The sequence below is a fragment of the Pteronotus mesoamericanus genome, unplaced genomic scaffold (assembly GCF_021234165.1).
Source record: "Pteronotus mesoamericanus isolate MK-2021 breed Mesoamerican mustached bat unplaced genomic scaffold, CSHL_Meso_final contig_130, whole genome shotgun sequence".
Classification (NCBI taxonomy): Eukaryota; Metazoa; Chordata; class Mammalia; order Chiroptera; family Mormoopidae; genus Pteronotus; species Pteronotus mesoamericanus.
Genome location: NW_026555060.1, coordinates 21,383,196 through 21,406,277, shown reverse-complemented (window position 1 = coordinate 21,406,277; position 23,082 = coordinate 21,383,196). Strand labels below are relative to the sequence as shown.

Below are 23,082 nucleotides of genomic sequence, written 5' to 3'. Positions count from 1 at the left end.
TCTTTTATGCATGTTATATACAGTGTGTGTATATATATATTCTGTATATATGTCTATATCTATCTGTACTTTATGCATAAAGCATATGATTTTTTTCACCTTTCCAAGAATCAATTTTCACCACCTTGGGGTTGATATTAAGAATATATGCTCTAACTAAAATATTTGCCAATTGCAAAACTTTGGTGTTATCTTAAGCATCCCTGCTTCTACTTAGAAATGTTTTCCTGTCTTGGATATTTGTCTGACTCACCAGTTTTAGTACTGCAGGCCCCTGGAGGGCCTCTTGAACTCCTTCAGACTCTCCCAGATCTCCTTTGGCCCCCACAGTCATGGATTATGGACTTACTCCTACACTTGTTTATTTGTCTATTTCCCATACTAAATGACTAACTCCTTGAAGTCAAGGATGCTATCTTCCTTTTCTCTGATACAGACTAAATTGTGTACCCCCCCCAAATTCATACATTGAAGCCATATTCCCCAGTACCTCAGAACATCATTGTATTTGGACATAAGGATATAATAGAGGTGATTAAATCAAAGTAAGACCCCCTAGGGTGGGTCCTAATATAATCTGACTAATCTGATGCTCTTACATGAAGAGGAAACCTGGGCACATGAAGAGTCCCCAGGATGTGCACTCACAGAAAAAAGGTCAAGTGAAGATACAGTGAGACGGCGCCATCTGCAAGCCAGCCAGAGAGACCTTGGGAAAAACGAAACCCACTCACACTCCAATCTTGGACTTCCAGCCTCCGGAAGAGTGAGAAGTAAATTTCTCCCAATGTGAGATCTTTTGTTATGGTTGCCTGAGCTAACTAATACCTTCTCTGTGTTCAAATTACCAAGCTCAGAACTTGCTAGGGAATCAGTGTGTCAGCTGGTAGGTTGAACAAATGACTGAATGCAAAACATGTTGTCAATAAATACCTGCTTACAGAAGGTGTGTGCAATCACTATAATGTGGTTGACAAAGGCAAACTGGCTGTCCTTTGGAAGGCAGGCCCAGCAGATCTGATAGAGCCCAGCTCATTCACCTTCACACTCTCCAGGTGATTACCAGTGTTCTCATAAAAGGCAAATGGACAATGAAATCACAAAAGATAACACCTTGTCCTCAAAGGGTAAATATTCCTGAATCCCCCCACCCCACACATACTCTAAGACCTAAAAGGAATAAAAATTACAAGTTATAAGTATTTCCCCCGAAAGACCAGCAATAAACAAAGACTATTGAAAAGTCTGAGTGAGGGAAAGAGAACTGGAGGGAAGGTTTAAGAGAAACAGTGTTGACCTAATAGATGTATTTTGCCAGGGCTCTAAAAGATATATTTTTGAAGAAGCCCTTTGACATGGTGCTGCAGGTCCCCAGGTCATCAGGAAAGCACCAGCCCGTGTTCATACCAGGCCAGCCACGGAGGATCTTGATTTTTAAGGCGTTCTCCCCAAGCCAATTTCTGAAAACCCTCAAGGCTTGAGAAATCTCATTAATAGCTGGAAAGAAAATAAAATGAAACCAGCCCCCATTCAAGAGGCTGATGTCATCTATCTCCCCAAAGAAAAAGCTACCCTTTCCTTTGTGAAAATCCAGGGTGACATCACCTCCTGATCACATGCCACTCAGCCTTTCCCCTGCTACTGCCAGCGGAGGGGTCCTCTTCCTTTGCAAATGTCACTCTTTCACTCACAAAGCTCCTTGACCTTGTTTGTATGTGGGATTTCATTGCCAAGTGAAAGCGGGCCTCTGGGAGACAGAAGCAGAGGAGACAGGGGTGTGCACAGCTGGCCGGGAGGGACGCCCCTATTCACACAGCTTGCGGGAAGTTCTATATTCCCTTCAGCAACCCAGGCGGAGGCCCCCTGAGGCTGAATTCAGCCTCCGGACAATGCTGTCAACACTGAATACAGTGAACGGGCGAGCCAAGCAGGGCAACTGTGGCCATTTCTTTCTTTCCAGGGCGGGACTCCCTTTGATGGCTGGAATAAAGGCGAGGCAGCGTGCTTTAATCTCATGTCTACAGAGCCACTTTAAAAATGGACCCACAAATAAAGCTCGATTCTAGATCCATTTTCTCAAAGCAAATAGAAGATTTGTGCAGTCAACAAAGAAGCACATTTTGCAAACGGGCTTATTTATTAGCTGGCAAAATGAATTCTTCCTCAGCAGCAATGCTCAGAAAATGAGGTGTCAGGCTGGGTGGGCCCTGGAACTTGAACCTGATTCTGAGATCGAAACTTAGATAGGTTTTGCAGAGACGATCATTTTGAATCACATGCACATTCACATGTTCATGTGCACATGCAAACACACATTCCAGAGTATTACTATTACATTTTTTTCATTGAAATCTTGTTTTCTGATAAAAGTAATATATACTTATCATAAAAGTTCAGTCACTTCAAAATTATGTCAGTAATTTCATTCTCCAGTTGAAAAAAAAGAGTATTACTGTTATACTTAAAAATTGAGATTAATTTTTACATTTATTTTGTATTTGCTTGTTTTGTATTTATTTGTATTTTGCCTTTTATATTCTGAGCCCCACAACATGCCATGTTACTTCAGTCCTTCAAGATCCTACTCAAAACTCAATTCTTTGAAGTCTGACAGATTTATATAAAAGAGAGAATGGGGCCCCTCTCCCTGCCAGTCCCTAACCATGTGTGGCCCGAATGCTCTGGCCACTGCTCAGCTCAGCACTGTTCCCCTTGACTCCGGACTCCAGCCACTCTGGATTTTGGGATCCCTCATACTCAGCCTGCATGCTCCATCTGTGGGGTCATTCTTCTACCTGGAACCCTTTCCTTCCCTTGTTTGTCTAGTTAACACCTGCTTACTCTTAAGTTGTAGTTCAAAGGGCCTGTTTCCATGGAGGACTCCTCTAACCTCCTCAACATCAAGTTCTCTTTTGTGTGCTTCGTGGAATGTATCATCTATATTTGTCTGTGTGCTTTTTGCTTGGTGGCTACCTCTCCCCATCACCCATATGCTCTAGGAGAGTAGGACCCAGACCTGCTGGTAGAAGTCACGCACTGTCCCCAGCTCTTATACAACACATGGCCCAAAACAATTCCTTAACACCTGTGGAATGAACATGTGGATAACTGAGAAATCAGATTTACGCCTTCTGTTTACTTCCAATGAGTAAGAAGTGGGGGGATGTGTCCCACTGAAACTTTTTCCCGGACCCTCGTTTATTCTGTACGCTGATCTTCTCAGGCAATTATCTCAAGTAAAGACCTCGTTCAGGTGCAGAGTATAAATGCTGTGTACTTGTGGCACCGCATGACTACAGTATATGATAAGTAGTTAATTTTGCACAGATACAGATCACTAACCACCCCCTTCCAGAAGATTCTTCCATGTATTTTTATATACAGTGGGTAACACAGAGTTAATTTTTTTTTCAGTTCTGCTCCCAGTTGGCAAAATTTTGTTGCATAACTCTGGATCCAAGCTTAGCAAATTTTCAGCAAAGTTTCAAAATAGTAAATAGGAAAAGACAATACACAGAGGGTGTCTTTGACTCCCCTATGAAGACAGATTTCAAATGGAAATGATAGAAAAATATTTTCCCAAGAAAAACACAGCGCTGTCAGCAGAGGAGTCAGCCATGTCTAGCATGTTGGCTGGAAGACCCCAGTGAGAGAGTAATCAGTATAGTTAATGATGACCATTAAGTCATACTCCCTAGGGTGGCCTTGGCTAGAACAGCCTGGAGGGGAGGGGAAGTGGCCCATTGAGGAGAGAGACGTAACCAGCAAAGTCAGCTCCTAAAACTCTCTATCCTGAATTACTTAGGGAGGTTTTTAAATTAGCAATGGTCAAGGTCCCACTGCAGACCAACTGAATCTTACCTCTGGAGATAGGAACGCAGGCACAGCACTCATTAAAAACTACCAGGCAAATCGGGTGTGTGTGTGCAGGGCCAGAAATCACTCCCTTAGGCCCTGAGCCTCAGCCTCCCGGTCAGCGTTTCCAGCTTTCCCCCTCCTGTCTCCTGTGAAAGCTTTCTCCTCTTTGGATCCCTTACGCAGTAAGGTTCTTTTTCTTGCAGGGGCCCTACTCTTGACATCGAAGTACTGAAGGTATTATCCTGCTGTTATTACAACGAGCCCTGGGTGCACCATGAAGCTTTCCCTAGGTTCAACGGAGGTTGCCTTTATATAATTTTATTTCTCCACCATGACATCTGCTCTTGCTCCTCCAAGTGTGGTCTACAGAATAGTGCCATCAGCATTGCCTGGGAGCTCTTAAAATGCAGATTTTGACATTTTAAGAAGCAATTCATACGCACATGAAAAACTGAGAAACACTGCTCTGGAAAATATCCCTAGCCGTTGAAAATAGGATATTTTTCCCAGATTTTTCTGCTTCTCCTAGGTCTTTTCACACTGTTTCTAGTTTCCTTAGAATCATACAATTTTTGTGTTAAATTACACAAATTTATCACAATTACAGAATATGTAATTACAGAATATTAGAGATGAACTGTATTACAGAGATAAATCAATCCAGTGCCTTCACTTAATAAATCAATAAATTGATATTTGAAAGTTAAATCTACCTACTTGATGAAGAGGATGGTGGGGAACTTCTACAAGCTTATTCATTATAGTTCACTAACTTTGGGAACTCATAACCTGTATTTCAAGCTATAAGTGGCTCTGTGGATAACCACAGAATAGTTTTAAGCACTGAAAACCTCATTCTTATTTTTTAACAGAAATACACTCAGTCTCCAGTTTATAATCTCAGAATGTCTAACACTTAAACATGTAATAGGGCTATTCAGTTATATCTAGCACTGAGATTCACACAATAAATGCACTATCGTGCCACAACCCTCAAGAGTTAACCATGAAGCACATTCACGTCCTCACCTGTGCTCACCCCTGATTTTGACGGTAAGGCCACAGCTTAGATGTCTGTTTGGGGTTCCTGGTGTAACATTGCAACTCCTCTTCTCTTTCAAACTGATTGAAACAGACCAGTGAGCCTCAGAAGCTTGGTTTAGAACTGCTACTATAATTTTCACCAGGACTGTAATTTTCAAGTCTGGGTCACTCTGGGAGAGTGGGTCTCAAACTTTAATCACCAGGGAGATCAGTTAAGACACAGTTTATTGGGCGTCCTTTTGGAGTTTGTGATTTTGTAGGTCTGGGATGGGGCCTGAGAATTTGCATTTCTAACAATTTTCAGGTAATTCTGATGCTGCTTTTGGGGGGAGCATGTTCAGAGACCCCTGGTTTGGGGTTCTTTCTTTTTAGACTGAGCCACATGAGGTCAGTCAAGAAGTTTCAGAATTCCTGTTAAAAATGAATTTTCATCTTCAGAGAAATGGTTATGTTACCTGCTTTCTTTCTTTTTTAAAGATTTTATTTATTTTTAGAGAGAAGGGAAGGAAGGGAGACAGAGATGGAGAAAAACATCATTGTGAGAAAGGGAAACATAGATCGGTTCCTTCTCACCCACCCACAACCCAAGCATGTGCCCTGACAGAATAGAACTGGCCACCTCTCAGTTTGCAGGCCTGTGCTCAATCCACCGAGCCACACCAGCCAGGGCTATGCTACCTGCTTTCTGAACCACCCACCATTTCTTAGGGGGCTCTGGCATGCCCCTATGTATGTGGCAAGTACAACCAACACACACTTGTGGCTTAGGCATCACTAGCTTACGTTCTCTGCTGCTTCTTCCTCTCAGTACAATCCTTGACCTTCCCTTTTTCTCTCTGATTCTAGTCTTTCCCTTCCATGCCATCATTCCTTCTCCACAGTAAGCTTTAAATCTCATTCTATTCTACTCCCCCACCCTACCATGCAATTTGCTTGCCATACTTAGGTCCTGAAGACTTAGGTCTTCATCCTTAGAAACGTCATTTGGCTTCCTCCTTTCTCTTAGTTTAAGCAATGTATCGCCACACCTATTTAAGCAGTTATCCAAATCCTGTCCACTTTGACATCACTTCCACTCTTAGAGCTAACAGGATTTCTCTCTCCAAGAGCCACAAATGTCTGCGCAAATTTTCTAAGGTCTAGCACCAGATCACTACCCAGGTTCAACTAGTACTGATGGAATTGTTCTCAAATACAGAACTGGAATGGGGACAATTCTCAGTCAAATAGCAATTATGAAATGTGACCGAGGTCAGCGCTGGGCTTACCGTGAATGAACCACTGCATTTGGAATCCTTTCTCATGGTGACCGACCCCATCAGTATGGAATAGCACTTGGAGAATGGAGCCTGTGGTACTCCCTGAAGGCGGCACATCTGCTCCACAGTAGCGTCCCATCCTCTGGGAGCCGTCATAGAGCTAAAATCAAAGAGAAACTTCCTGATGTAAAAACACTTCACATGGTTCGTCAGATGGAAAAGGCAAAGTCTACTCACAGAGCAGAAGCTGTTCCTTGGGTCAAAAGTTAAGGTTAAATCTGCTGAGGTGGGTTGAGTACAGGATGCTTAATGTAAGAATCCAAAACAGAAAATTATATTGCAAGAATTGCAGGGCTGATTTCTAGGACAAATCTAACTTGGAACTGCAAATATTGGTTGGTTTTATGTCAGCCTAGCAAATTCCCTTACAAATATAATCCAGACACAGAATAAAGAAAAAGTAGGCTGAATGAGATGTGTTAACACAATGACACCTAAAAGATGTTCAATAAATAGAAGTATTATAATTATAAGACATAAATTTCTAAATAAATACTAACTGTAAAAAATCAAATAGTTTAGAAAATTATGAAAAAAGAAACTAAAAAAGAATCCCATTGAAGATAATTATTGTTGATATTTTGTTAATACTAGAAATTTAGTTGGCCAACATTTTTTCATTTGTATATGTATATATACATATGTGTGCAGATGTAAGAGTGCATGCATAAGTCTGGACTACACATTTTATTGTGTTCCCTGTTTGATACTAAGCATGTCATTAAATTGTCCATGTAAACTTTTTTAATGGTAGCATAAGATGTTAGTAATACATTATTTACATTACACTTGTTTTTGTTCATTTAGGCTATTTCCAATGTTTTTGCCAATATAAATATTTGCCTAATATTTTGAATTTTCTCCAGGAAATATTTCTGTAAGGTAAATGATTCAAAGAGTACAATCTTTTACTGCTCTTCGTGTGTATTATTTAATTTCTAACCAGAAAGTTTATGCCAATTTAGCCTCTCACCAGCAGTTTACAGAAATTTTTTGTGCAATGGAACTTTGGCAACTATGACTATTACTTTTAAAGCCAGTGCTGACAGTAAAAATCTGTGGGGTTTTTTGGTAATTGTCTTCATTTGTGTTACTTTGAGACTGAAGTTTTTTCATGTTTATTGGTCATTTATATTTCTTCTCTTGGAACTTTTATGCTAAGGTCTTTGCCTATTTTCCCACTAAGATATATATGCGTCCTGTTGTGCACCCTTTACCTGCCTCATTTAATAGTTTCATCAGATACACAGCTTTAAACTAAAAAAAAAAAATAAAGGTCTCTGCCATCTCTCTTCAATCATGAAAGATGATCCGAAAATACTGGCTTTCTCAGGACTCGGGCCACGATGCTTTCTTTTCATCTCCTCATGCTTTAAACACTTTGTTCCAGCTCCCCTTGGGAGGAACTGCTCATGACAAGAAAATGGAAGTTATCTGATCATAGACTCATGGAAAGTCACATATGTAAGAGTGTGTGGGAGTGTATGTGTTTGCATGTGTCTGTAAGGAATATGTATGATCTGTATTCAACAAATTCCAAATTGACCAAATTATTTTTATTTAAGAAAATGTTATGATGTTAAATACTGTTTGAAGCATACTGATTTGAGCATGAAAAGCTTCTACAAATTCTATAAATTCTACAAAGCACCTCCATGGCGTCTTCCCTAATCCCTAGAGCTGGTCATAATATGTAAATTTTTCTTTGAAATGCCTCACATCTTTACTTGAGCTTCTGGGTAAGAATGGTCACATTCCACTGCATTCCAGTTACAGGCACTTGTGTCTTATCTCCCTCACTGACTATGAGTTTCCTCAGAGCCCACGCCTCCTCTGCATTCCCCTCGGTACCCAGTGCAGGACAGGTCCCAATACATCCTCAGTGAATGAACACAATGATTTTCCCACAACTGCATTCATTTTAATGGGACTTATCTACACCATTAATGAACCCTGCAGAGTTAGATATACATTAGGGTCTTACAGTCCTAAATTTCAGTGTGTTCCTTTTAGGCAGCAAAGGGTCTAGCTCCTTTGTGGTCATTCTGTGAAGTGGGGCAGGGCCTGGTCAAGATCATAATGAATCTCAGATTTATAAATCTTGGCTTCTCTCAGTCTGAGTTCTCAAAAATGGCTCTTTAATAGACATATATCCTTGTGAGAATTGGGGGTAAGTCAGCAGAGATCTAAAAGGAAACTCAGAAATGCATTCTATCACTCACTCTTAAGTACCAAACCTAAGCATTTTAAGCAAAGGAATAAAGATGAGATTTATTTTTCAGGTTTATCACTTCAGCTTCCTTTTTACTCTTTTAATACTGCTGCTTCAAGTGTGTATATTTATTTTCAATTTCTAATATTCTAGATATTTGACAGAAGCCACCATGAGGGAACAAAAATAAGAAAAAGAATAAAGCAACATAGAAAGAACGTGTAAAAACAGCCGAGGCCCTTGGCCTCAGCCCTGAGGCCCCACCATCTAATGCAGGAGGTGGAAGTGGGGGCGGAGGCCACAGCGCAATCTGTTTACTGCTAAATTACTGCTTCACTGTGGGGCATTTATCTCAGCTCCACTTTATTAAATTCAGTGTGTGAATTCCGATTCAAAACTAATTAATACAAAAATAAACATACTGTTCTCAAGCAGAGGCATAATAAGCAAAAAAACACTCTACTGTTTTCAACTCCAAAAGGCTCATTCTTAACTTTAAATTGTAGTTCAGTGACCAATCCATTAACTATTTCTTTTTATCCAACACAACATAAGGTAAGATTTCTCTATAACCACGATCGCTGTAAACGTGATGGATCTGCTGAAATGCTAGCAAGTGCCTTTTGGAAGAACCATATTTTAGATTCTGCTCGAGGTCATGAGCAGCATTTTTGTTTCCCAGCTCAGCAAGGTTAAGAAACCTGACATTTTCACATAACTTTGAGGAGATTTTTTTTCTTCCTTCCGGATGGGATTACTTCATTGAAGGAAAGCCAGGAAAGCTGTTCTGAAATAACACATTGTGAATGGGATGGGGGCAGTGGTAAAGGCAGTGGGTTGGGGGGAGCACCGGTGAGTGAAAATTAGTTTCTTTTTGCCTTTGGAAGGAACAGAATGATACATTAAAATAAATATCAAATAGACACTGATAAAAATGTTTAAATATAATGTCAAATAAATTAATACATTAATTAGTATAAAACAATACCTCCATACAAAAAAGTCCCATGCCCTCAATTTTATATCCTTCTAAAATTTACACTTAATTAAATCAGTTTTGGGTTTTTTTTTTTGGTTTGTATTCACACAGATGGCTAACGTCACCTCCCCAATTCATTTCAGTGTAAATTTACCACACAAAACAGGAACAGTAATTTTTCAAAGTATACAAATACTGGTAACCACGGCAACCAGCCAGAGCCCTCTGATTCTGTTTTCAGAGCAAAATGTTAACCACAGGACATTCCAGCTGTGACTCATTGCAACTACTGGCAAGCACTGATCCTTCTAAGGGTATGATTTCCCCTGCTTTTGGAAAGCCTAAAGATTCTACTGGGTTGGAACAAATATTTGAGGTTGGAATTAAATCCATATAAAGGCAACTAGTAGAAATTAAGAAGAGAAAGGCCGAGATTCTCACTTTGAATATGCATATCTAATTTGTATAACTGTGTTTAGAGGTTTCTTTTAAATATCTGAAATAATGCTTATATATTCAAGGTAGCCATTAAATGTACTTTCAAATGTGGATTTGTATTTATACAAAACTTCTTTTGTAGAATGTTTTCAGGTAGTCCTTTAAGGAGACTATTCATTTAGGATTTTTGTGGTTTAGGTCCTCCCCCCACACCAAAATATCTCAACTACTCTTAGGACATTCAAAGAGGAAGGAAATCTCTTGCCTAGCCACATTTAACAATTTTTATCTACTTCCTTTACATGGGTTTGATCATTTGACTCATGCAGAGGCTATCAGACCATTAGTGACTTCAGACTCCAGTTGCAATATGAAATGGTTTGTGGATTCCTACTAAATATTAAGGTGGAAGATATAAAATCAAAAGCACATCACTCACAGAAAATCTATCTTACAATTTTTGTAAGATTCAGTCTTTTCTAGGTGCTTTAGAGGTCAATGGACCTCAAGTCTAGAGAAACCCAGAGGCACCTCAGGTTCTCTCAGTGGGAATCAAGTGCATGAACTGTAAGGACTCAGAAGAGAAATGTGCTTTTCAAGTGCCTCTTCATGGCTAAATTGCTTCTCATTTTGAAAATTTGTGACTAAAATGAATGAAATTGTAACTAATTGTCTCATATATATGAATTTGGATGTGTAAATTGACTTTTAAACTCATTTTAGAAACACAGTAACAACTAAACAGCTCTATTTTAGATTGGCATCTAATTCATACTTTTTAAAACTATTGGTTTTTTTTTTACTTGAAAATTTTCCAGGAAAAGATTCTTTTTATAATGAAGTATTATTTTTAAGAATCAATTAAACATAGTCCATGTAGATAAATTAAATCGAGAATTTCTTTGGGATAATGTCATCAAAATATGGAGAAATTTCTGGAAAAAAGTTGGTCCATTTTCTATTATACATCTTTAACAACTCCAAAAACCTTTATCCTTCAGAGTTTTAGATGTAATTGAAATAATTCATCTGCAGTGAGGGAGAGTTCTAAGTGTAGTAGAGAATCCCCTAATAATTACAAAGGACAAAAATTCTAGCCAATGTAAGGAAGATAGTTAAATTTCTAAGAGCTGTATTTAACAAGTTCATACAGTAGTTTGTTGAAGTCAGTGTCACTAATAGAAAATTGGAATTGAATTGGAAGCAGGGAAAAAATTTTACTGTAGGAACACAGTAGAGCATATTCAATGTGGTCAGGGTCTAGGTTCATTGCTCAGTCCAGCTCTAAAGTTTGCTTAGAATATCATATTGTGAAAATTACCAAACCTCTTTAATGAAAAGCTCTTTATAAATTTGGCATCGTGATGATTCTTATCTCATAAGATTGTTTTAAATAGCAAACGAGACAAATCATGTCCTAGGTTAAATGTGAGGACTGGCATGTGGAATATGCTCAAAAAGTTATTTTTACTCTTGGTCAAAGGCAAAGGGAACCAACATTATTTTCCCAAGAAACCACTGCAGAAATAGCTTTGAGAGAAAAAATATGATGGCTACAGAGAACTTGAGCTGACTTATGTACATTTCACAGAACTCATCCCTGACTGAGCAGACAGGGAGGCAACAAATCAATGAATCACTTGTGAGGAGACAGACAGCCGTGACTTGCAGCATGTTGCTAAGACAGCCTAGTGATATGTGGAGACTGAGCGCATTCGTGATGGGCGGGGTGCACAGCCCAACACAAATCACACTGTGGAGAAAAATTACACATGGTGTGTGTATCAGGTGGAGGGAGACAGTGGATCATGACAGAAGATGGTAGTGAAGAAAGCATTAGAAAACTTGCCAGGGCTGCCCTGGTGAGGTGGATGGGGGAGGGACAAATGGTAAGGAAAGTGGCTCTATGTGTGTTGCAGCCTCCTCCACCCTTTCTGCCTGCAACCCCATTGCTGCCTGCCCCCCACAGCTCTAGCTGCTTAGCCGCTAGAGCTCCAAAAGGGTGGAGATTAATGATTCTTGGAGCACCTCTTCAGATTTCCCCACCCTGAAAAACAACTGTAACAGGATCCCTGGGAACTGTCTCATGAGGCCAGTTTTTAAGAATGTTGTTGCCGAAGTTTACTCACAAATCTGGATAAACTTAGCACTTCCGGAGTTCACTTTAAATTTGAAGGGCTTTGAACTGTTCCTGTAACAACAGTAGAAATTGCCAAAGAAGCATCATGGAGTAGGACAAAATGCTTCCATCATGGAGAAAAGCCCAGGGGGTAAAAACTAATCAAATTGTGGAGCACGAATTAGACGAAGATTGAAGAGGAGAGCTAATAAGAACGCAGTGGACTCTAGATGGCTCCATGATGGCCGCACGAGGTGAAGGCTCATCCATTACATAGTAGGCAGTTAGACAGACATGAGCAGAGCAAGGACAACAGGCCAGATATGGAATGTCAGCAGGTAGAAAGCCCTAGGTGCTCAGCAAGAGGCAAAACTGGGAAAACTAGGACCTCGCCCCCAGGGGACTTTCCTCCCCTACCACATCGTTGGTCATGCAGTTTAGACCCCCTGACCTTTGATATCGCTGGTCATGTGTTTTGGACCCTCCCCTGACCTTTCCTCCCCTAGCATGCCACAAGTCATGCAGTCAACTGCCTGAGAGGAGGACCAAAGGGCCAGAGAATAGCCTCACAGAACTTCCATACAAGCCCTTGCACGACCACTCCCTCGGGCATTAAGCCCTCACAACAATGAGGTTCTGACCTGCATCAAATGACCTGGGAAGCAGAGCCTGGAATCTGTTGACCACAGAGACAGTTTTGTTCAAACTAGTGGTGACATTTAGGTCTCAGTTGTGTTTCCGCTCTAGGCCCAGAAACGCAGCAGGGCCAGGCAGGCGGACGCCCTGGCTGACATGAGGACCAGCTGCGATGACTAATGGCGCCCTACCCTAGCACTGACCAATCACTACAGACCAGGACACTGAGAGGACACACCTGAAAAGCTGATGAATATTCTTCTGGGATCCTCCTCCGAAACCTCCCCTAAAGTCTTGGTCTTTAAAACCCTCAAGAGAAGAACCCAGAGTGAGCCCTTACTCTAGACCATCTGGGCTGGAATCTTATTTCCCAGTGTACTTTGCTCTCTTTTTTGCTAAGCTTCAAGGCTCCTCCTCTTGCCTCTCTAACTTGTTTCCTGAGCCCAGGCCCAGCTGGCTCACTTTTCCTACTTCTGTGACTTTCTAACTAAACTTGCATTAGAATCTGAATTCCTTAGCTCTGAATTCTTCTCTTAGCTGAACTCAAGAATGAAGCTTGCTGAACCGAGGTCCAATCGCCAATAACAACTGGTGCCACTTCGCTACCAATTTGACTCTTGGGCAGGCACAGTGTGCTCCGATACACAGGCACACATCTTCCCCCAGGCACAGGAAAAGCCATGCAGCCATGTGCTGACTGGGTGGGGCAGGAAATGTGAAATACCCTTCTAAAATTAAACAATTACTCATAATGCTGGGCATTGCATGACAGCCTGAAACCCACCAAAAGACTGCATTCGCAGTTACTTTGTGTCACTCAGAATTAGAGGTCTGTCTCCAACACAGACCAGATAGTCTCCTTTCCAGGCAGTGGCTGGTTGTTGTCTGCTCTTAATAGTGCATTTACATTTTTATTTCTGCTTTCTTCCTGTTACTCACTTTAGAAGCCACATAAGCTGATTTGGGGGGTTTTTTCTTTCATTTTTAAAAACCATTGTCTAATCATGATTGTGTGTAAAAGATTTAACTACAAAGATGTTTATGTCTGCATTGCTTAGAATAGTAGATATTTGAAGAGTTCTAATTGCTCTACAACAAGAATTGGTGGCTGCATTATGATGCTGGAAGATGCAATGTTGTAAATGATATAGTCTAGTAAATGACCTGGAGACACACTCACAAGCTCTTGCCCCATGGAAGAAAAAGTAGTTACAGGATAGTATATACAGGATGACCCCCTTTTGAATATTAACATAAAGTAAATATACAGGGAGAAACTACAGGAAATAAATACAACCAAATACTAGTAGTAGTAGCATAATATAGGTTATTCTCATTTTATCTAGGCTTTTCTATATTTTCCATATTTCCTGCAATGACTATATGCATATTCCTGTGTGATCAGATAAGCTTATTTTTAAAGCATTATCTTTGGGGACCAATTGATATAACAGTGTAGATATGCACTGATAATGTTTTTCCAAACTCAAAAGTTCATAGTCTTTCAGGTTCTCAGTGCCCAGCTGGTCTAATAAAAACATTATATTGTCTATCTCCATGGTCTTTTACATGTATCTCAAGATTATGCATGAAAATTAGTCCATTAAAATGTTATCATATCAGGTCATCTCCCCCAGTATTAATTTAAAACCATAGTTTGTCTCTAGTGCTTCCTTTGTTATAGTAACTAGGTTTTTTCTTATTAATTAGACTAATTCTTTATTAAAAAAGAATTTCTTCAGATGTTCTGGGACTAACTACTTCCTATAGGCCTAAGCTGTGATAGTCACTGATGGAGCCCTAAAGGCCTATTTCCCTCCCTTTGTGGTAAGTGAAATGCTTTGAAAGCCAAGCATACTCTCCTGTGGGCACAGGAACATTTAATTCCACGAACCACAGCCTTCCTTCTGCCAACTAGACCGTTACAGTGAAACACGAAACATTTTTTAAAAATTATTCTGCCTTCTAAAAGCCTCACCATCTGCTACAGATGGACTCAGCAAAAGGGAGGAATCTGGTTGGTAGAACAACATGGAATCGCAGGACCTTGAGCTGGAAGGTTCTGAGAACTGCCCTACAGACCCTTCCCCAAGTCAGGGAAGATGGGAAAAGAAAGCCTGTTAAATAGTATATATAAGACCTGATGGGTAAAAATGAGAATGAAGAAAAAAACTTCTGAAATGTTACAATTGGAAATCTTTCCCATTTTAAAGCAATCAATACAATTCACTGAAACCCATGACCATTTCTAATTTTAAAATCTAGCATTCTGATCAATGTGTTCTTGTTCATGCTGTGTGCCTGATAGTGGAGGAGACCTTCCGCTTTCTTGCTTCTAGTGACCTAGCTGAGCAGAGCTAAGTAAGGACCACAAGGAAAGGAAGGTGGATGGAACAATTTTGAGTTCTGAGCATCTAAAGTAATTTTTAGTGGCTTCTGGGTAGTGTGGAAATGATCAGGAGATCAGATTATTATTCATCCTGAGTCTGATCTTCATGTTTGAGAGACTACTGAGGGGGAAACACAGTTTCTTTTGAATCTGAGAGCAGAGGCTCTCTTTTGAAGGCTGATGTGTTTGCCTCATTAACTGCAGCAAATTAGTGCAATGGCATGAAAATGCTTTATTGTGAGGGATGGTCAAAAAAGAAAAGCTTTTCCTTTTGAGAAAAAGGATGTTAATCACACTGAAATATCTCTCCTTTTAATTTTTAAAATTAAGTAACATTTTACTCAGGCAACCTTAGACTTTTAAAAGATCTTATAAAATGCTTCCTGTTACACTTAATGACACTACAAAGTATTTGGCTTAATTAACCAATAGATACACTTCATTCTAAACTCCTTTTGAATCCAGATCATGCTTAGTGCAATGCTAGACTCATCTCTCGTATAGAGACGTAAAGTCGTGTGGTATACTGTTGTCACTGTTAATGCATGTTTTTGAATAGCAATTGTACTCAGAACTGACATAACTTATCTCTGAATTCTAAGCAAAGTGCTAGACATCCTAGAAGCAAACTTTCTCTGACAGACAGTTCAGGAAGCATGACTCATCTGCTCAGGAAGTGTTTTAGGAGGTGCCATGATGATAAAAGTCAGCTCAGACCCACTGCAGCTAAGACACAAAATCTCATCTGCCTCTCTGCAGTTCTCCAACTAGCCGAGAGGATTTTAACTACCACGCTTCTTAGATTCAGATATAGAATCCCTGTGACTTTTGCAGGACTGCCAAGACCGGCCAAGATTTGAGGGTAGAAGGTTATCTGATCACATAGGAAGATACATATAGTCATTGAAGGAAATTTGGAAAAATATAGAAAGGTCTAGATAAAATGAAAATGCACCACTTCTTCGAGCAATTACTAAAAAGAGCTGACAATTGTGAGCCTTCCTCTGTACCTTTGAGAAGCATACATATCTCCAACAATTCAGGAGTGTTTTTCGCAAGGGTCTGAAAACCTTTCCTTCAAAATGTCATCATCAGAAAGGAAAGGGCCCACCTCCCAGTCTCTGTGGGAGGAAGAATCCTAACTCCCATCATTGCCTAACTTCCACCAGGCTCGGCTGGCTTGACCACACTTACACTGTCCAGGCCTTTGCAGTCTTCCACTTCCTTACTCTGCGGGAGTCCCCATCGGTGCCCTCTCGGCTCCCTCATCTCCCTTTGAAAGGCCCACTCATATCTGTACAAACTGAAGCTGAGTTCAGTTCATACTGGGCCCTCTTCCCTATTGCAGTGGTGTATTACTAATCAAAACCTGTCCTTCCCACTGTGACTAGCATCTGCCTTTATCCTTGACAGTTCTACAAACGCAACTTCCCTGAGCGAAACCTGCCACTTTCTTCATATCCTGTTGTTATTCTTACTCAGGACAACTTCCCTGACCCACAGATGAGCTTGGTCCCTTTTCATGTCCTCAGAGCACCCGGTAATATTCCCTGATAGCACTTAACACAGCTTGTAATTAAATTTGTACTGTGTGATAAACTGATTAGCATCTGTCTCCTCTGGGAAGGCAAGAAAAACTGATGGTTATAACAGTTATATTTCCATGGCCTATGTATCTAAAATATATTTGAATAACTGAATAAATGGATAAATGAATGAGCGATGCATATTTATGATAGTAACAGCTTGAGGAAGTACCACAGCAAAAATAGAACAAAAGGACAAACCCTATTTGTGTTTAAGTCTGCTCTCCCAGGTTTATTAGAATTCAGGTCTCTTTATTGTGAGACACCTATCAACATTCGTCACAGAAAGAGCTATATATATAGGATTTCCCCACAGCTCTTTGTGCCTTCCCTTTGTCTGGGTTCCTGAATTACCATGTGGAAAACAAGGAATACCTGCACTGAACTCAGACATGATTGAGAAATAAACTTGTATTAAGTGTCTGAGAATTTACGAGTTCTCCACAACAGCTAGTATTACCTTAACTAACTACAATGTCATTGGGGCCTGATGTTTTACAGTCACAGCTGGAAAATGTTCCTCAAGCTGCAGACTTAGAAAACAAGGATATTGATGATATTTTCATCCATTCTTTTATTTAAAATGCATCATTTTGTACTTGAAAGGAGGACATGGGAATGTAATAAACAATGATATAAACATCTGGTGAGCACAATGACATCAGCAAGAGGATCTGGCAAGAGGTGAAATGAATCTCATAAAGACAAGTGGGAAATTCATTTGAGAGAAGTCACTGACATAATCAAGAGGACCTGAAACCGACATAACAGAAAAGGAAAAGGTATGAAAGGATGTGCTGAAAGACAATTGTGGCGAAGGTGCCAAACAAGGAAAGGCGGGAGAACATTTAGAATCAGAATTCAAAATTTTTAAAGTACATCTGGCATTTTTACAGAATGAGATAAATATAATAACAGTATTGCCAGGCCTTGATGAGACAAAGCATATAATCCAGCTATAGTGATGAGAAAGTAAAACCTGTTGAAAAAGAGACTTCAGTAGCATTCAAAGGTATATGTTAAGAGGATATCTATTAAAATATTTATAATTCCCCAAAGAGAGCTTTGAAGTGAGGAGACACTGTGCTGCCACGGTAGAAGCGGGCTACAGAATAGGGGGCTGTGGGGCTCCTCTGTTGAAGTCCCCGGAGATTTTGATTGAGTGGGTCTGTGGTGAGGTCTAGGAATGTGTTTTTATAACAAGATCCCCAGGTGATTCTGGAATGCAGCCAGATTTAGCAGCTGGTTGTAGGAGCTGTATCTTCTAGTAGCAGCTTGTTCCTCAGTAGAGACCGCAATTTTTAACAACGGAGAAAATGAAGCAAAAGGAGATAAACAAGGATGACCGTGGGGAGATAATTTCCACCATCTAGACATCTCTCCGATGTCTTTTTCTGATACCTGATTAATTCTTTCGATGTTCTCCTCTCTCAGAGTGTAAGTAGTGAAGAAAAGTGCTAATCCTGGCCGGCAAAGTCCTTGCTATTGCGGGGTGACGCAGGTGCTAGGAGAGCAGGGTTGCCTTAGCGCCAGTGATTGCTGCGCGCATTAGTCATAGGCCTCGGGTTTAGGGGAGCCCGACTTCAGAAGGAGATTTGAACCCATGGACCAATGAAAGAAAAAAGAGAAGCGATAGAAAAAGGAAAGAATCCACAAAGTCAAGAATAACTTTTACTACAACAAAAGGAAAAACCTCTGAAAAAATCAAGAAGAAATCTGTGCTGCTACATAGGAGTTTTCTGACCTTTTTATGAGCACACATACAAATTAGCTACCTTTGAGAAATGGAACAGTTAGGAAAAAATGTCAATTTTTTAAGCTATCATTAGGGCAAAGGAAGACAGAGATGTAGGTTGGGCCAACACCTGCAGAAGATAGCATGGCATGATGAAGGAAAGTAGAAACTTGCCTCATGTGGTTTTGAAACTGGAAGAAGAGACACTGAAATCCAATTTATAAGATAAGACAAGCTTTTAAAATAATTTTTTCAGTTTTAAATGAATGGTATCCTGCAGCACTGGAAGTTATAGTCACTACAGAACTAATTCTGCAATCTTGCTGACTGTGTCTAAGACATGTTCTAGCGTGACAGCAGAATCCGTGCCCTTCCACAAAGATCCTGCCTCTGCCCACATATGTGACCTGTGGACAGAGACAGATGTATGATCTGGTCGTGCTGCCTGGAGGGGCGCCTGCCCACAAATCAGCTAGGCCCATGCCTTGGCTGTCAAGCTCAAAAAGGTGAGCCACCTGTGCTGGTAATTTGTTGACAAGGGAAGGTCTGGTTGACTGTAAGTGCTTGGCCTGAAAGGTCATGTAAGGATGTAAAGTCATGGCTGCAATGGCCATATTGAAACTAAAATTATGAGGTTGCAGTCAAATGCTCTACCACTAGAGCTCGAGGGGGAAAGACATCGATCGAACCTAACAAGAATGCAAAGAAGCAAGGCAAATATGGCCAGCAACACTGGGAAAAGAAATAGAGAAAGGGGAAGGGGGGGGGGAGGGGGGGGGGAAGTCAAGGCTTAGGGACTGGGGGAGTGAGGGAGGGAAGGTGGGAGGGGGAAGGGAGGGGGGAAGGCAGGCAAATGTATTAAAAAGTAAATAAATTAATGATTTATAAAAAAAAATTTGGGTTGCAAAACTCAGGACGTTTGTAGGGAGAGAGATGGGAATGCGTATATAATGCAGAGAGAAATAAGAGAGCAGACAGGGAGGAGCATCCAGTAAGCTGTTTTTGTTTTTGACCTTTTCCAGCTTTTTAGTTTATTCTGTGTGTCATGAGGTTTCTCACTTTCCTTAGAGTAACAGTCCTTTCACGAACACTAAATTTCCCTACAGGGTTCAGTTTGAGTTCATACCTGCAACCCAAAATATAAAGCAGAACAATGAAAAATAGGACTGCCAGAGGTCTGAAGGAAAAATTATTCAACCTCCAAAATGCGGGAAAGATTTATTCTGGAATTTCACTGATAAATAAGATTGACAGTAATTTTTTGAAAAATTCTAAATTGGATGCTAAAAATAATTTGTCAGCGATAACAAAGAGGTGATTATTATAAATGACTACTACTTCTCTGTGAAGAAGCCATGCTAAAATAACGATAAGTTCTCTTTGTGACAGTGTCACTAAAGTGGTCGATCCAAGGGCTTCATGGATACTCCCTCATATCATCTCTGAGGGGGACAGAAAATCGTGAAAGAATGTGTAGTAGTATATAGCTAAGAGCATCGGCCTGGAGCCACAGAGCCTGGTAGAAAGCTTGGCTTTGCCATCTATAATCATTGTGATTGTGGGCAACCTGGGTATTTACCTCAATTGTCTCACCTGTCAAGTGGATATAATATTTCCTGCATTAGAGGGTTGCTGTCATAATTACTTAGCAAATAATAAGTGCTCAGTAAAGAATAACTATTACTATTACCATGTTGTTTGCATGATGTTATTGTAAAAGTATTCAATAATATTTTAACCAAGGAAACCTATCACTTTGGAGTATTTGAAACAGACACCATTTTATCTGGCATTTTTATCAATTATTTTTGAGGAAGTAGTAGGCCAATGGCTAAAGAGTCTATATACAAATGAATAATGCCTATAGACTGGAGAATCAGGATTTAGAGGAATCATGAGTGATGGAATTCTCAGCAAAGCAGTGAAGTAAACTTACGAGGAAAAATATCCTGGGAATAGCTCTGCAGTCATTACAATTCATTAAGAGAGACCTGAAGATTATAGGTCTTTCCAAAGCCCAGCATAGTGACTTGACTACCAATAAACTCATTTAACCTCAGCCTACACATACCAGAAGTATATGAACCAGGTGTTATAGTCCCAGCATAGTTGGGTAGGTTAGTGGGGGTGTTGCATCCAATCCTGGGCCACATTTTAAGAGACACTGACATACAAGAGAACATGCAAAGGTGGGTGTGCCATGGAAGCTTGCCACCTGAGGACCAGTTAAGGAAATGAAGGATGAGGATTGGAGAAAAGAGGCCAAGACTTAACGAAGATTTGTTTAAGCAAACTCAGACACTGACTTCATGAGTCTCCATGCTACAGCCTTGTTCCTGCGCCCACCGCCCCTCAAACACGGCTCTGCCCAGAGTCACACTGATCTCCCAGGGACACAGCTCAAATCTGACCTTTCTTGACCCTGTGGGAGAATCTTACCTGATTGATGGCTGTCACCTTCTAATATAATCTCTTCCTTCAGTTTCTATAACAATAATCCCCTAGTTTTCCTCCTTCCTTTTATCACCACACACATGTTCCCTGTTGACCTAATACATGCTCTGGCCTGCCTATAAATCTCTGTGCTGATTTCTCGCAAATCCCTCATTTCTGCTTATATATTCAATCATCTATAAAAAAATCCCCTCTTCCACATAGAGACTCAGACTCAGAGAAAAAATGAAAAAGTGAAATCAAGTTGTAAAATACAGGAAAAATTCCCATAACTGTATGAGCAATGTGGTGTTACTCCTTTAAGAAAATAACCCTTCCTCTCATTAAATATTTCATTTCCAAATCTTAATCATTTCTTCTTTGGCCCAAAAGACAAAATAACGAAGGATGGATTAGATTCCCAATGGGCTTCTACCAACCCACGCCTCTCAGCAAAGTTGGTCACAATGTCCAACCAGCACCTAATCAAGTACTTTCATAGTTTCAGTTTTATTAATTCAAAATAACTCAATTCTGGCTGCAGTAACAGTCACTCAATTGAGACTTGGCTAAGTCACTTGAAAAAAAAGAACCTTTAACTACAAGTTATTGAAATAATGAGAACTAGAGTTTGTGTTTGTGGCTTTGCTCTCTTTTAATGGCTATTTGTGTTTTTAAATTTTCCATCATAGACCAGCCATTGTAGAGATTGCTCTTGCCCCTTGGCTTAAAGAAATGGAAAAAATCTCCTCCCTCTGGCAACAGCATCATTCTTTGGAAGCCTTTGCTGAACTTCTGGTTCTCATTCTGTATTTTTGCTGCTTTCACCATCAATGTTGCACAAGATAGATGGCATGCTTGTAACACCGTCTATGAAGGGCCTCTCATGAGCTGCTCTGCAGTTATTGGAACACGTTATTTTTTATTTGACAGTTTTCAAACACCTCCAAAAGTTATCTGATGGGCCTTGTTACCGTTCCATCCTCAAGTCAGTCCAGAGATATGGAGTCCAGTCCCTGAAAAGGTTACATTTCATTTCCTCCCCGTTATTACTGCCAAAGCCTGCTTTAAAGTCTAGTTCAAAAGCTTCTTCCTCTCTGCAGCTTTCTCCATTGTGCTTTGTCAAATCACTACCTGGTGCCTAGCACATTGTAACACATGCAATGCTTTGCAAGGCCCTGAGTTTTCTTTTGGATTGTGATGGAATTGCAATGACTGTATACCAAAAGACCAGTCTGGAATTCAGTTTTTTCTCATTAATTAATAGTTATCATTAGGCTGGTGTTAAAATATGGCTGGGATATTCAATTTAACTTGAATTTAATAAACTCTTATAAGATTCCAACTCTATAATCTGCCCCTGGGTTATAAAGTTAGTAGAAAACAGTTCGCACCTTTACAAATCTTAGAGTCCAGCAGGGCGTATGGACACAATCACAACCAGTAAAACTACAATATAACCTGCTGTGTTTGTGGAATGAACAAGGGGCTTTGAAAACAACTTTTCCACTTTTTTCCTAAAGAAGGATGAACACCTCACCATGTGAAGAAAAGAAAAAATGGCTGCTCTGGCCGGGTAGCTCAGCTGGTGAGAGCATTGTCCTGATATACTAAGGTTGAGGGCTTGATCCCTCGTCATGGCACATACAAGAAGCAACCAATGAGTGCATAAATAAGTGGAACAACAAATCCACGTCTCCCTCCCTCTCTCTTTCTCTCTGCCCCTCCGCCTTCCTTCCTCTCTCTCTCTCTCTCTCTCTCTAAAATACAATTTAAAAATTTTTAGGAAAAGAAAAATGGCAACTCCAGATAAGTGAAATGAGACAAGCACACCATTGCTGAGCTTGTGAAGACCATCCAAACACTATCAAAGAAAGTGGACTTAAAAACTGTTGTCAAGTTCATGCTTATGTTTTTTTATGTTGTATCTTATTGTCTTTGAACACTAGTAAATGTAACTTTCTAATGGGTAAGTACTATGGCTATTATTTCTATAATATTGAAATTTTCTAAATATGAGGCAAGGTTTTCTTTAACCCTTACAATTACCCCTCCAAAACAAGGCAATCTGTACATTCAGGACCTCAGAAAACCTCTCAAAGTACAAGAAGTTTCTCTTTTTTGTTCTGGAAAAGAAAAGTGCTATTTGGAAAAGAAATGTTAACTTCAGACAACCTCGATCAATGGTGTTTTTTTAAAGAATTGGTAAAAAGGTGATTAAAAATTTTTACAAGGATAAAGTAATTTCTTTTTCCTGAGAATAATGCCATCAAAGCTACAATGCTGGATGTTGGAAGTCTTTTAAGAAAGACCTCTAAAAATCACTGGTCATCC

The 23,082-nt window shown here is 40.1% G+C and overlaps 1 protein-coding gene across 1 annotated transcript in view; it reads right to left on the bottom strand.

Annotated features, from left to right (window-relative positions):
- CUBN (cubilin) overlaps positions 1-23,082 on the bottom strand; it is a 250,291-nt gene that overhangs the window by 159,811 nt on the left and 67,398 nt on the right. Inside the window, exon 28 of the mRNA XM_054593125.1 lies at positions 6,171-6,321. Coding sequence (XP_054449100.1) covers positions 6,171-6,321 — 151 coding nt within the window. The remainder of the gene's footprint in view (positions 1-6,170; positions 6,322-23,082) is intronic.